Here is a 16,024-nt window from a genome sequence, read left to right on the forward strand (position 1 = left end):
GAAGGACTGTTTCCTGGCAGGGCTTTACCCCATCCTTCGAGAAAAAGTAAAAGGTAAATTCCCAGATACCTTTGATAAAGCTATGACTTATGCAAGGGAGAAGGATAGGAAGTTAAAATTCCAAGCTCAACTACAAGGGGGAATGGAGCCTCCACCGCTAGCTCAACCTACGGCAAGGGTAGTAGCAGGGACAAGAGGAACAGACCAAGAGTCCTCTCAACAAGAATTACTTCAACAAATCACCAATCAACTAGAGAGCCTGTCCATCAATCTGGTTCAAGGTGTAAGGGCTCCCCAGCCAGGAAATGAACGAAATAGACAAGAAGGACAAAGACAAGCACGTGAGTACATTTGCTACAACTGTGGAGAGGTAGGTCACGGCATGTATTATTGCCCCCATCCACGTCGCTATCAAGGAAATGGTAATCAAAGACGGCCTCCTCGCTAGCAAGTCACTCCTCCTCGAGCTAGGCCACTAAATGGACAAAATGCACACGTGGCTCTACCAATCCAAATATTGAGACCCCCTCCTCCACCACCACAAGCACCAACAGAGATCCCTCCACTACCATCGGGAGGGGAGGATAGGGTTGTCTCTGTCATAAGTCTTGACAATGGTAAGGATAAAGGGAAAGAAAAAATTGAGGAAACTGTTGCCATGCCAATAAAGAGAGTTAGGAGACAAAGAACTGATGAAATGGAAGCTTCAGAGCCGGATAAAGGGAATGAGGGTTCCTCCCAAGTGATAGGAGACAGGAAAAGGAAGAGTAGGTCAAGGAGACACATAGGAGTAGAAGACTTTCCACTTGGGGTAGGATCCATACCTTATAACCTGGTGGCAGATATGAGTAAGGAAGGACCAAAGATTTCATGGCAGCAACTCCTCCACCTTTCCCCAAAGATGCGTAGAACCTGGTCTAAGATGGTCAGCACCAAGAGGGCTAAGGCAAAGTCAGTTGGGTCTATTAGTGCAAGAGGCATGAAGGATATCGTGCCAGTCATTGATGCAGAGATTAAGAGTCAGCGAGTCTCCAATGTGTACGTAGATGGTGGAGTCGAGATTTGTGTTATGACAGAGAAATTAATGCACAGGTTGGGTTTGGAAGTAAACGAGCAAACTTCCTTACAAGCTAAGATGGCAAATAATGTAAGGGTGGCTTATGTGGGAAAGGTTAATGGAGTGAAGGTTTCAGCTTTTGGTGTTGCAATCTCAATTGATGCTTATGTGATCCCAACTAAGGGGGAGGGCTATCCGCTAATCCTTTGAAGACCTTGGCTTATGGCTATGAAAGCTAGGCAAGATTGGGAGACAGATTCCCTTGAGTTGCGACCAAATCATAAGGTAGGTGGCAAGCAACAAAAAATTGTGTATGACATGAAGCAGGGTAGACAACAAGACCTAGAGATGGAGACTTCTATGGATGAATGGAGCACAAACAGCTACTCTTCATCTGAGGATGAGTCATCTGAGGAGGATGCTAGCTCTTTGGAAGTCATGGTTATAATACTGCGAAACCCAGAAGGAGAAGGTGGTCAAGACTCTCTAAACAAGGAAGAAGCCACAGGCTTAAGAGGAGATGCTAGCTAAGGACCTACTAGAAGAAGAGAGAGAACCCTATTTGCAGGTACTAAAGAAGCATGCTGGCCTCTTTATAACTGATTACGAGCACATTAAAGGAGTGACGGTAACCCAACACCATATCCAATTAAAGGAAGGTGCCAAACCAGTGGTGCAAAGGCCAAGGAGATTAGGGCTAGTGCAACAAGATGCACTCTTAAAAGAAGTAAAAAGATTACTCAAGGCAGGATTTATCTACCCAGTGGAAGATTCTGAGTGGGTGTCTCCAGTTGTGGTAGCACCAAAGAAAAATGGGAAGTGGAGGGTATGTGTGGATTACAAGCCTCTAAACGCAGCCACAAAAAGGAACCATTTTCCTTTGCCTTTTCAAGATGAAATACTAAATGAAGTGGCTGGTCATGAAAGGTACACAGTGTGTGATGGGTACTCAGGCTACTTCCAAATCAGAATTGCAGATGAAGACCAAAGAAAGACTACCTTCATAACACCTTGGGGGTGTTTTGCTTATAGAGTTATGCCTTTTGGTTTAACTAATGCCCCAGCTACTTTCCAGAGGTTTATGAACTTGGTGTTTCAACCTTACTTTGGTAAGTCCATACGAGTCTTCATTGATGATTTTTGCATTTACAGCTCTAGGGAAGTACATCTGTCCAAGGTTGATGAAGGTTTCACCCGTCTGGCCCAATTGGGTGGGCAATTGAATAAAGACAAGTGTCACATAGGTGAGAGCAAGGTCACTCTACTAGGCCATGTTGTGTCTCAAGATGGTATTGAGGCTGACCCTGAAAAGGTAAAGACATTGTTAGCTTTATCTACTCCTTCAAACGTGAAGCAGCTAGTCTCCTTCATTCAAAAGGTTCGCTACATGGGACGATTCATACATCTCCTTTCTTAGGCAATCTATCGTTTGCAGCAGCTCACTAAACACACTACATTGACATGGAGTGAGGAGGGTGAAAGGTGCTTTCAAGAAGTTAAAACCATTTTGAGCTCATTGCTTGTCGTCCTACAACCCACATGGGGTGAATTTTTCTATGTAAATCCTAGTGTAGGTCCAGAAGCTCTAGGAGCTGTCTTGATGCAAAAAGACCCAAAGACATCTCTCATGAGACCAGTCTACTTCTCTAGTAGAGTGATGACAGCTGCTGAAAAGGGTTTCAGCGCAACTGAGCAATTGGTGCTAGCTCTTAAGTTTGCAGTGGAGAAGTTTCGGGCTTACTTACTTCCGAGACAATTTGTTGTGATCACAACTGAGGAGGTTTTTCCATATGCCCTACAACACATGGAATTGTCTCAAAGAATAGCAAAGTGGGTGGTGCAGCTTCAAGAGTTTGACTACACACTACAAGTAGAGGATTCCACCCGTGCTTGTTTGGCAGATGTCCTCACACAAAGGTGTTATGAGAAGGCCAAGAAAGAGGCACCTAGTAAGGTACCGCCTATCCCGGAGCCTGAAGTTCTACTGGGAGCACACAGTCTGTATTTTGATGGGGCTTACAAGAGGACCAAAGACAAGGCATCAGCAGGCATAGTAATATTAGGTCCAGAGAAGAAGAAGATCTTTGCAAAAGGGTTTCATCTAAAAGAGGTTCATTCTAACAATGAGGCAGAGTACCATGTCCTTGTTTTAGGGTTGCAATGTTGTCTTTCTCAGGGCATCACAAAGCTAAATGTTTTTGGTGACTCCATGTTGATTGTTAAGCAAATGGTTGGTGTATGGGCCTGTAAAAATTACAAATTGTCTGTTAAGATGAGGGAAGCAAAGGCCTTGTTGAAGGGTTTTAAAGAAGTTCGAGTGCACTTTGTACCTAGAGATCAAAATCGAGAAGCAGATGCCTTAGCAGGTGAAGAACTACAAACTCTCATAGTAGGTGCTATCCTTGTGAAAAGTCCTTTATACCAGGGAAAGGAGGAGCTGCATGATTTACTTTACTTTCTTGAGCATTGTGAAGCACCCTCTGGTATGAGTAAAAGTGAACGTAGGTGGTTGGCAAAAAAGGCTACCAGCTATAGCTTAGTGAATGAGGACTTGTATTGTAGAGGGAAAGATGTTGTCTTAAGGAGAGTTCCTGCATCCCAAGAGATAAAGGATATTTTGTTTAGTTGTCAAGAAGGTGTGTGTGGTGGCCACTTTGCACAAGAGACTACTAGCAGAAAGATTTTACAAGCAGTGAATGAGGACTTGTATTGTAGAGAGAAAGATGCTGTCTTAAGGAGAGTTCCTGCATCCCAAGAGATAAAGGATATTTTGTTTAGTTGTCATGAAGGTGTGTGTGGTGGCCACTTTGCACAAGAGATTACTAGCAGAAAGATTTTACAAGCAGGGTTCACGTGGCCAAGCCTCCATCGAGATGTACAACATTGGTGCCGCACATGTGAGGTTTGCCAAAAAGCTGGACCAAGGCGTCTTACCCATGAAAATCAGCATCCAATCAAAACCTATGGGCCATTTGAAAAATGGGGGATAGATGCAATAGGGCCATTACCTTGCACTCAATCAGGGAAGGAATACATCATTATGGGGGTGGAGTACATGACCAGATGGGCAGAAGCTCGTCCCACAAAGCGCATCACAGCCAAGGACGTGAGTGATTTCATTTTTGAATGCCTTTGTTGCCGTTTTGGCACTCCTTTGGAGATTCTCTCGGATAGGGGACCGGAATTTCGAGCTGATTTAGTCGGGCAATTGATGAGCAAGTTAAAAATCAAGCGCAGACACTCTACACCATACTACCCTCAATGCAATGGTCTTGTGGAAAAGGTAAATGGTCTTATATGTAAAATCATCACTAAGCAAGTACATTTACATCCTAAGGCATGGGACAAACACCTAGATACAGCACTTTGGGCCTACAGAACATCCTTTAAAACATCCTTGGGGTATACACCTTTTCACTTGGTTTAGGGGCAAGAGACACTATTGCCTATAAAAGTGGAGCTAGCGAGCCTCCGAGTTCTAAAAGCACATCAAGAGGATAGTCAAGAGAAGCAGGTGGAAGGAAGAATCATCGATTTGGAGAGGTTAGGGCTAGATCGAGAGTCAGCAGTGAAGTACTATGCAGCCCAGGCAGAGAAGAAACGAAAGAAGTTCAATCGCAACCTTGTCAAGAAAGGTATCAAGGAAGGTTCTTTAGTGCTCAGATACGACAATTGCTTTGATCGCAGGAAGGATGGTAAGTTCTTGCTTAAGTGGGAAGGCCCTTTTGTAGTGATACAGAGGTTCTCAAATGGTAGTTACCAACTAGGTGACCTAGATGGTAAGGTACATCAGACCCCGGTAAATGGTTGGCGATTGAAGGCCTACCAATGTCGTCTTTCACAGCCATATGCTGGTGAAATCAATGCTAAGGATGGTTCAGAGGAGAGCTCATCATATTCGAGCTCCAACTAAGGTAACAATCATGTACATAGTCGTTTAAAAAAAAAGAAAAAAAAGAGAAGAAAAAAAGAAAAAAAGAGAATGCTACCAGTGAAAGCGGATATTGACAATGGATGGGATATGGCTTTCAAGGGTCTAGGAGACCAGTTGTTAGTCATGGATGGATACAATTATTCATCAGAAAGGACTAAACAAGGTGCATCAGCCAAGAAAGCAGTAACATGGCAAATTCAATTGGTACCAGGTAGGTAAGTATTCAAGAGAACCCTATTGTAGCACAACCTACAGCTAGAGGTATCAAATACCTCTACCTTAAGGGGGAGGGCTATATGATAAATGGTTTTTAGGACCCCTTCTGAAGATGCAATAAAGGCACAGTCAGTTGTTGGGGAGATGAGGATACTCTAGTCCAAGGGACCTCGAAAGAGAAGAAAAATCTACTTCACAAGCACCAAAGAGTAAAAAGTGCCATGGACAGAAGATACGTGGGAACGAGCTCTTATGCATGCCTACAACCTATATCTTACAGAATAGCCCATTCTAGGTGTGAATTTCTAGTGAAATTTACACGAGGATGTTCGTGTGGACTCACAGCACAGCATACTCCGTTTTCACTTTTTTACCGACAGTAAATATTTTTCACCTACATGGTAAATACAAATCACTTTTTACCTACAGTAACTTTTTTTACCCATGGTAAATATTTTTTACTGCACCATAAGTATTTGGTAGGTAACAGTTCATTGTTACTAGAAGCAGTGATTGGGCATCAACAATGCAGTTACAGGAGGAGAAAAGGGGAAAATCTTATGGTAAAGGTGAGTCAACAGGGATAAAGACTTTTGAGTTGAAAAGAGACATGCTGATTTTTTCAAAGAACACATGTCAAAAGAAGCCATGGTTGAGGATTTTTTGAGAATTTGATATTCAGGAGGACCCAGCTGCCACCTCCCCCCGGCAGGTCTCCCCCTGACATGTGCAAAACCTCCAGTTTCAACAGCCACCTTACTTGCTCTTAAATGCTGGTCAAGGCCTTATCCCCATGTGTCACAATCAAAAAAATCAGCATTTACCCTTCCCTCTCACATCACTCTAGAGAATATCTTGATGGTGACATATCAGGTGACCTCAATCTGTTGACCACCCTAAGCAAAAAGTAAATCCAATCAGCGGATTTAAGCATGTTTATCCCTAATCCTAAACCCTCTCAGAAACCTATATAAGGAGGCCTTCTCTCACTCAAAACCAATACTTCACCCCCTTGACCAAGCAATGAAGCTATGACGACATTGCTCACAACGAGGAGCTATGGATGGAGCTCTACTCTCTGTCTCCCTCTCTCTCTCTCTCCTTCTAGTATGCTACATTACTAGCCCTAAAACCTAAATAAGGAGTCTTCTCTCATGCTCCATGGCCACCATTCTCGCCATCATTTTGTAAGGTATTGATGTGTTCCTAGTAGGATCATACATACTTGCTAGGTTGATTGTTTTTGACAAGGGATTATGCCATCCTTGGCTTGCTTCTCTATATCCTTGTTATGTATGATCAGATGCCGTTGTATTGTTAAGCTGATGTCTTGTGTATATATATGCTACATAAGGTCCCTAAGCTTCATTTCTATGTATTTTGCCATATGTTTTGATGCCATCATAATGCCAGAAGTCTCACTTGCCTATGTGCACTATGTGTGAGGTCCCTAAACCTCTTAATTTAGGGTGGTGTCCCCTTTGTTTTGTTCGCATGAGGCGTGGTTTGTGGAGTGTGCACGAGTACAGAGGCCACCCGATTGCACTGCTCTTTTCCCCGCTATCACATCCCACTAACTAGGGCAGAGTCTGCCACGCTCATCAGACAGGACTTATTCAGTTGGATACGAAGAGGACATGGATACAACCTACACATGAGCTGGGTACGAAGATGGCTTTCTATAGAGAGCATTCTTCTCCAGCTTACGGAGGATGGTTTTGTGATCAGACCAGGATACATGGGTACTCATCTATCCCACGGGATACAATGTGGTATCGATCAGATACGCACATCCTCACATCAGCTAGAGATTGAGACAAACAGATTTAGAGGAGTATCCAGTGAGTCCAGGATTTGTCAAGTGTGCCAGATAGAGCCTGAGACAAAGCTACATTACATATGTCACTGTCCAGTATACTATGAGATACGGGGCCGCTTTCACTGTCCATTCAGAGAAAGCTTTGGACCACTTTCTAGAGTCATGAGATACGAAGATCAGAAATGCCTCCGATTATACTTACTGGAGATTTGCAGACCCAGAGAGTACCTTTTGAAGAGAGGCACAATGAGAGAGAACTAGCGACAGCAGCAGATTACAGATTTCTTTCAGTCTCACAGACAGAGAAGTTCGAGCAGCCCCTACAACATAGCAGCACCAGAGGCATGCTGCTTGATCGGGCGATAGAGTTGGGGCGGTCCCGTCGCCCACGGATGAGGGACCCTTCTCGATATCGACGCAGATTGCGACAGAGGATCCATACCATACTGGCACGACATAGGAGCCGTCTTCACCACATGGAACCTTTTGGTCTCATTGGTCATTTTGGCCTTTTGGAGACATTAATATTACATTTCATTTCATCTCTCTCTCTCTCTCTCTCTCTCTCTCTCTCTCTCTCTCTCTCTCTCTCTCTCTAGTATCCAAGATCTCACAGTTGGGTCCAGATCGGCTGGGGTGGCAGTGGATCATGCTCTGGTGTCGATGACCATCTCCTTCCAATTCAGTGTAGCACACAGGCCACGGGTAGCAACCCCTACTCGCTACACCTTCACACGGATTCTGTATACATGGACGGGATCTACAGACGCCTATGCACTGAGGACCCGGGGCGACCTCTGGAGGAGTTAACTACTATACTGACACAGACATTACATGATGTAGCAACAGAGGCATAACCGCACACCCAGCTTGAGCAGAGACACCGATCAGGGAGCATGCCTCAGAACAGCGGTACAACGAGGAGTGCTGCCAGACTAGAGCCAAACTTCAAAGGGAGGTGCTTTTGGGAGACGTCACTCACAGACAGTGATTGACTTCCGACGCTTGGTGCGGCGGAAGGAGAGGGCTTTTTTGGCCCGACTCGAGCAGGATCTATACCAGCTATTCTTGAGTCAGGACTCGCGTGAGGCGTGGCGGCTCTTTCATGAGCAATCCCTCCTCCCCCCTTGCTATTTCCTCCACAGAGACTTGGGGTCAGTACGCATCATCTTTGTACACAATACCTAGACAACCGCCCCTTCCCAACCCCCCCCGATCCATGCCCACACACACGTGCTTTTTTCACCGCTGAGAGGACTGGGAGAGGACAGGATGAGGATTGGGAGAGCATATGATCATGATGGCTTAGTCGCTGAGCATTTCATGCATGCCAAAGACCTACTAGCAGAGCTTCTAGCAGTTATGTTTAACCGTGCCATGTGTGAGGGCCTACTGGACACTTGGAGCCTATCTACGATTGTACCTATCTTCAAGTCAGGAGACCCCATGGAGCCTGGGAATTATTGCACTATCATGATTGGACACACTAGCACGGTTGTATGCATCCATTCTTGAGCAACAGCTGAGTAGATGGACAGAGAGGGAAGGACTGCGTACAGCTGGGCAAGCAGGGTTTAGGAGAGGCTTCTCTACTCTTGACCATATCTTGACACTCAGGGCCATGATCGAGGAGGGCAGATCTCATGGGAGACGGATCTATTGTAGCTTTGTGGACTTCCGCAAAGCTTTTGACACAGTACCCAGAGCTAGATTGATGCGCAGATTACAGGAAATGGGAGTACCCACAAAGCTCATTTGAGGGATCATGGCATTGTACAGATCAGTAGTAGGGCATGTACGCACCCGTGAGGGACTTTCTACACCGGTTCACTCTAGTATTGGGGTGAAGCAGGGTTGCCCGCTCTCTCCTACTCTTTTTGGTATGTATGTGGATGAGGTTTCTGACTACATTGAGAGCGATGGTGATAGAGGTGCACAGTTGGCAGGGACATGGATTCCACTTTTTTTATATGCTGATGATATAGTGTTGATCTCCGAATCTCCAGAGGGAATACAACGTCAATTGGTTGCTTTGCATAGGTTTGCCCACGTAAGTGCTTTGTCTGTCAACCTTGGTAAAACAAAGGTTATGGTGTTTAATACCACCCCATAGTGGATTAGGAGGTCAGCACCTACATTCACATACCGCCAGGAGATTGTGGAGTACACAGATGCTTACACTTACCTTGGAGTGGTTTTTAGCGGACCTGCATTCTCAATCAGAAGAGCAACAGAGACCAGACTGACTAGAGCCCACGCAGCATTGGGTAGATTGGAGAAGATGTGTTCGCAGATTCAGTTTCAGGAGCCCCGGACGAAGCTCTGGCTCTTTGACACTTTGGTGGCTTCAGCATTGCTCTATGGAGCTGAGATATGGGGACCTTCATTGGATCACCACAGGAGGCCGAGTTGCACAGATGGATGGGGGAACATGGAGAAACCTCTCGTCTCTATGATCTCGCGGCTCATTAGAGCCAAGGCATCAGTACCACGGGCCATTATCCTAGCAGAGCTAGCGCCCCCCCCACTAGTGGTGGAGGCGCTCACCAGATCAATCTCCTTCATAAACCGCACATGGGAACTTCCTAGAGACAAATATGCTGGCATTGCACTCGAGTCCTCTTGACAGTTAGCCATGAAAGAAGATACAACATGTTGGTATGGGGAGATGGCATCATGGTTTCAGGCGCATGGGGTCAGCATAGACAGGCTGCCACCATTCCAGTACTCATTGGATGCACCATCTCTCACTCTTACACAGTCAGAGATCACCAAGCTCATCCTCCAAGACCTGACCCAGCTAGACACCAGGAGGACATGGATACAGCCAACACAGGAATTGGGCACGAAGATGGCTTTCTACAGAGACCACCTTCTCCAGCTTACGGCGGATGGTTTTGTGACGAGACGCAGATACATGGACACCCACTTGCCTCATGGGATACGATGTGCTATTGGCCAGTTATGCACATCTTCTCACCAGCTGCGGACTGAGATTGGGAGATACAGCGGAATACCAGCAGAGGCCAGGACATGCCCCTTGTGTGACATGGAGCCTGAGACAGCGTTGCATTATACATGCCGCTGCCCCGCCTACTACGAGATACGAGGCCGCTTCCATTGCTTGTTCAGAGAGGGTTTTGGACCACTCTCAAGAGTCATGGGATACGAGGATCAGAGATGCCTTGGTTTGTTCTTGCTCGAGCTGCGCAGACACAGAGATAGCCTGATGAGTGGCGAGGCTAGCCAGTCTCAAAGATGGATCACAGACTTCTTCAGAGCAGACACGGGACAGCTGCAAGAGCCACTCCCACAGCAGAGCTCCCCCTCGTCTCACACCAGAGGCACACTGATCGATCGAGCGACTGAACTGGGGAAATCCAGGCGCCCACGACTGTGGAGGACTACACAGCATTGACGGAGGCTACGTCAGAAGATTCGGAGCACTCTGGCCAGGCATACACGACGTCCGGTCAGACTACTAACCATGGAGGAGATTGATGAGATCCGCCAACGACCGATGCTAGATCTCCTGTGATTCAGCTATCCCAGCAAGCCGCCCATTTTTGCTTAGTTCACATCAACCACTCTAAGATCCCATAGTATATATCTTTGTTTTGTACTGTTGTTATTTTGTTACTCCGACTTTGTATCAGATCCACCACCTTGCAACTTTCTGGTCTCATAGGTCACTATGGCCTTTTGAAGACGTTAATATAACATTTCATTTCATTTCATTTCTCTCTCTCTCTCTCTCTCTCTCTCTCTCTCTCTCTCTCTCTCTCTCTCTCTCTCTCTCTCTCTCTCTCTCTCTCTCTCTGTTTTTGCGTGTATCTGAGCTATGTGGATAGCCAGTTATCACATTGACTACATACAACTATCAGTATGTTATCACACAGGATGAGGTAGGTGGGTGGATGAAGAAGTAGAGGATCGGATATGCCAGCCCTATGTGAGGGAGCCGGAGACAGAGGAGCATTACATTTGTAGATGAACGGTGCCTATATGCTGGGAGGTACGAATTTTTATTTCGGGGGGCTTTGGGCCCCTAGAAACAGGGATGTATTTTGAGGACCAGTGATGTTTGGAGTTCTTTCTCTTGGACCTCTAGAGACGCCGAGCAGCCATCTTGCAGGACATTAGCCACTCCCATCGAGGCAGAATAAGGTTACCGACTTCTTTTTTGTCGCATGGCCGAGTACGGGTAGTGCTGCGGGCACCACTCCTGCTTCATGGACACTGACACCAATCCATCATTTGGGGCCTTCATCTTTGAGAGGCGTTACCTTGGATAGAGCAATAGCGCCCACCCAAGCGAGACGACCATGTCGATCCAGGAGGAGACTCCGACACCCACATCACGAGTGATCATTGAGCATCATCGGAGGCGGATGTGACGATATCTCAGCCACACAGACCTACATCTTCCCATGGGGGGGAGACTTCATAGGGAGAGAAATACCTTGTATGTTTGGACTGTGGGTGTAATTTTAAGGTAGGTAGCTCATTCAGTCTTTAATTTTAGGCGTACTTTTCCTTCACCGTATGTACTAGTTTGGTCTCATAAGCTACATTGGCCTTTTTGGAGATGTACATTCTTTCTTTCAAATTACCAATTCCTTTAATTCCCAATTCTTCTAACTTCCAATTCCCCTGATTCTCAATTCTCTCGATTTCCCAGTTAAAAAGCTACCAGTACCAAATACCAATTCCAACAAGCAGCTCCCCCCATTCTCCTGTTTCCTCCAATTCCACCAATCCCCAATTTACCCTCTTCTCCCAGGTCATAATTCTCTCAATACTCTTTCTTTCTTTCTTTCAAATTACCAATTCCTCTAATTCCCAATTCTTCTAACTTCCAATTCCCCTGATTCTCAATTCTCTCGATTTCCCAATTCAAAAACTACCAGTACCAAATACCAATTCCAACAAGCAACTCCCCCCATTCTCCTGTTTCCTCCAATTCCACCAATCCCCAATTTACCCTCTTCTCCCAGGTCATAATTCTCTCAATAATTCCTTTGATTGTTTGTAAATGCATGCCTTTCTCACATGGGTAAGCAGTGAACATTGCTTGTGCCTTGTGCTCAATAAGAATGATATTCAGTCGGTTATAATAGTTGAAGGAGCTGATACTAAACTGGCTATAATGATATTCAACTGGTTTTAATGTTTCTTCTCTATCAGTAAGGGTGACTGTGTTTGATATTCTGCTGTTCCTGTTGCAGGGTGAAAAATTTTACGGCACCAATGTGAAGAACCTAAAAGCACTGTATTTAGAGTTTTCAAAAATCTATTTTGATGGGACTTCAGATATGAAACTGGCAGACTTTCTGCACCTGATTGCCTCAGCTTTTCAATCTGGTTCTGATGTTACTGAGCTGGAATCTCTTCTGACTTGGGAAGGTATTGGTCCTTGTTCAGACCTTGATAAGGAATGGCGACTTAAGTCTTCCAGTGAGAACAAGGCACAGCTTGAGACTGGATGTCTCAAGCATTCGGCAGATCATCATGTGAAGGAAAAAGAGTCTAACCAAGTTCAAGACCTAGCAAACAACAGAATTAATGACAAGTGCCACCGTTCTGCGGTTGATAACGTTGCTGTTTGCAAGAGATCCCTTGCTGTGCTGATGAATCAAGGTGGAGCAGGACAACATGCAAAAACAAAAGAGTCAAAGCAAGTTCAAGTTAAATTGCCACAAAACCTAGCAAAGAACAGAATGGATGACAAGTGCTACAGTTCTGCAGTTGATAACGTTGCTGTTTGCAAGAGATCCCTTGCTGCACCGATGAATCAAGGTGGAGCAGAACAACATGCTAAACAAAAAGAGTCGAAGCAAGTTCAAGAGAAATTGTCACAAGACCTACCAAGCAACATAATAGATGACGAGTGCCACAGTGCTGCGGTTGATAGCGTTGCTGTTTGCAAGAGATCCCTTGCTGCACTGATGAATCAAGGCGAATCGAAAGAGCTAGAGGCAACGGGAAAACGAAGCAGAAGTAGTTCTACAACCAAAGTTGCACCTCCAGTGATTGAATCAGGACTGGGGCATTCAGGAAAGAAGAGTGAAGTGCTTAAATATGCTGACGATGTTGTTGCGCTGCAAGCAGATGGTAGAGGTGCTAAGGTGTGTGAAATTGATCCTTGCAAGAACAAGAATGACAAGGTTGGAGGACCTTGTGTAATCACAAACTTCCCAAGCGACTCTTCATTGGCTGGCTTGAAAGTGCAGAGAGACCGCTGTGATAACAAACCGCAGTTTGTTAGCCTGTCAAGAAAGGACCAGATATTTTTTGGTGATCCATGCAAAGAGCAGGCATTTCTGACAGGTCGCTTGGGTGAAGCTGTTGTATTCAGTCACTTAATGGAGAACTACGGAACAAATCGTGTGCTTTGGATTAATGAAGAGATGGAAAGGGGCTTTCCTTATGACATAGCAGTGGAAGAATCTGATGGGCAGCAATTACATGTAGAGGTGAAGGCAACTTGGTCAGAAAATAAGGACTGGTTTGAAATAAGCAATCAAGAATGGGAGTTTGCAGCTCGTGCTGGTGATAAATATATCATAGTGCGAGTCTTTTTCAGCGGGTCCTCAGGTTCTGCAAGGTTTGTCTGGCTCCGGAATCCTGTAAAGCTCTGCCAAGACAAAAGGGTTAGATTGGCTTTGATAGTTCCCAGCTGATTGCAATGGGGCAGCTTGCATGTTGACTGATTGCTTATGGCTAAGCCCAAACAACAAGAACGCCCCTTCAACCTCACTGGCTACATATAAACTGAAGAAAAAGTCTGCACTCTACCAAGTGCAAGGAAATGGTTTCACTTTGTTGATGCTCCTCTCAGGTAAAGGAACTCGTGTCAGCATGTCCATTGGTGCATACGACTACGATAAAGAGAAGGATTCTATGCAAAATTTTCTTCTGCAAATGAAGAGGATGACTGGTTTTAGCAAGAGATCTGATGAGGACAATTGGTTCAAACCATAGGTGCTTGTATCCACACAGGCATGTAAGCATTTACCTGAAGAGGATACCAACAACTTTGCCCATCGTATCTTCCTCTTAACTGATTTAGTTCCATGCCCTCTAATCTGTCCTTTTGCTTCTTTTTCTTTGGCCCATCAAGCCCAAAATTCTTGAGTAAGACTATTTCGGCAGTGGACGGACTTCCGCAATTTTGAACACTTCAAAGTTCCACTTAGGGATGCACAACATGACTATGCCTCAAAAATTCAAACTACATGGCCCTCTAGTGGATGACCATCCTTTTATGAATACTCATACTGTGAACAAACAATTTTGAAATATGATACTTTTTAAGCAATGGCCACCCCCACCCTCCATCAATAACTAGCAAAGTATTAGTATGTTTTTAAAGAGCTGCAGGATAAAGCTGGCTTATCGATGGGCACACTTGAGTGATAAGGAGCATAAAGTTTCACTTTTAAAGACCACAACTGGAGGGCTTCTTGCTTTTGTTTCCTTCATTTGTTTTTCATGATAATAGACAGACTACACAGCAAAAAATGCGGATTCCTCAATTTCAAAAATGTTAGTAATTGATGGTTGTGTCTATTTGTACTCTCCCAGAAAGAAACAAGGATGGTAAAACTCTGGATGAAGAGTCCATATAAGGTTGGATACTAACTTGCTCGTTGATATAACACCTTTAGGGGTTAAGTAATGCAATTAGAGACCAATAAAACTTGAAATATTACCTAGAGGGGTTGCTTGTGTTCGTCTAATGAATTAGAGTAGATTATATCATCAAAGAACACTCTAGTAAAGGTTCGGTGAGGCCTTAATAGCTTCTCCATCAAATGGTTAAATGTGGTTGGTGCCTGGTCAAGCCAAAAGGCATGACAATGTATTTGTAAAGACCAAACGTTGTGCAAAATGTGGTCTTTACAATGTCTTGATCAACTATCCTTATTTGATGGTAGCCACTTTTTAGATCAATCCTACTGAAGTAGGTAGACTCTTCTAGCTTATCAAATAGGTCTTCTACCCGTGGAACGGGAAACTTATTTTCGATAGTGATCTTACTTAGTGATCTATAGTCGATACTTATACAATATGTGCCGTCTTTCTTTTGCACTAATAACACTGGTGAACAAAATGGAGATGAGGTAGACCTAACCATACCTTTCTTAACTAACTAATGCGGTTGTGGCATAATCTCCTCTTGCTGAGTTTGGGAAACTCTATATGGAGGTTTATTAAGTGGTGAACTTCTTGGAAGAAGAGTAATTGCATGGTCGTCATTGCCTCGTTTAGGAGGTAGTTCACAAGGGATATTGTCAATAAATACATCTTGGAACCCCTTGAGGGAATTGGATAACTCTAATTTCTTTAGATTATTTATATTTTTCTTTTGCTAAAGCATTATGTTCATTTTGAGAATCTTTAACAAAAATCATGTACACGGAAATGGAACTCTTTATTGAATTATTGAAAGCTTGCTTATGTACAAGAGGTATGGTACTACCCAACTTCTTAACTCCTTAGCATCTATGTACATATCTTTTTTCTTGAACCTACAATAGATTTGCCTTTCAGGGAATTTAACAATGGCAGCCATGCGATCAAACCATGGTGCCCCTAGGATAACATCCTCGTGCTTGAGAGGAGAGATAAAGAAATCCTCCTTGTCTACATAGCTTTGGGCATGGAGCCTCAATTTCCCAATTACGGGAGTGATTGAGGCTTCTTGCCCCTTGAAGCACCATCGGCAAGTAGGACATCTCCCATCTCATAGGTTTGGATGTCTAGCTTGGTGGCCAACTTTGTGGATATGAAATTGTGAGTAGAACTAGGGTCAAAGAGAATAAAAGCATCATGTTCTCTTACCTTTTACCAAGCATGGCATAGAGGAGATCCTTTGTCATGAGCATCCTCTTCTTGAATTTCGACGAAGGTAGGTCTAGGAGGCTCATTACATGTATTCTTGTGGGGGCAAGTATGATAGGCATGCCCTTGCTCCCTGCACTTGAAACAACGG

General features: G+C 44.6%; 1 protein-coding gene across 7 annotated transcripts in view; it reads left to right on the top strand.

Annotated features, from left to right (window-relative positions):
- LOC147450205 (protein NO VEIN-like) overlaps positions 1 to 14,347 on the top strand; it is a 107,278-nt gene extending 92,931 nt beyond the window's left edge. For all 7 annotated transcript variants that reach the window (XM_086519489.1, XM_086519488.1, XM_086519494.1 and 4 more), the window contains one exon: positions 12,255 to 14,347. In XM_086519489.1, coding sequence (XP_086375615.1) covers positions 12,255 to 13,709 — 1,455 coding nt within the window. In that variant the 3' untranslated portion in view covers positions 13,710 to 14,347. The remainder of the gene's footprint in view (positions 1 to 12,254) is intronic.
- Positions 14,348 to 16,024: the final 1,677 nt, after the last annotated feature.

This window comes from Adiantum capillus-veneris, chromosome 9 (assembly GCF_014529385.1).
Source record: "Adiantum capillus-veneris isolate H3 chromosome 9, ASM1452938v2, whole genome shotgun sequence".
Taxonomy (NCBI): domain Eukaryota; kingdom Viridiplantae; phylum Streptophyta; class Polypodiopsida; order Polypodiales; family Pteridaceae; genus Adiantum; species Adiantum capillus-veneris.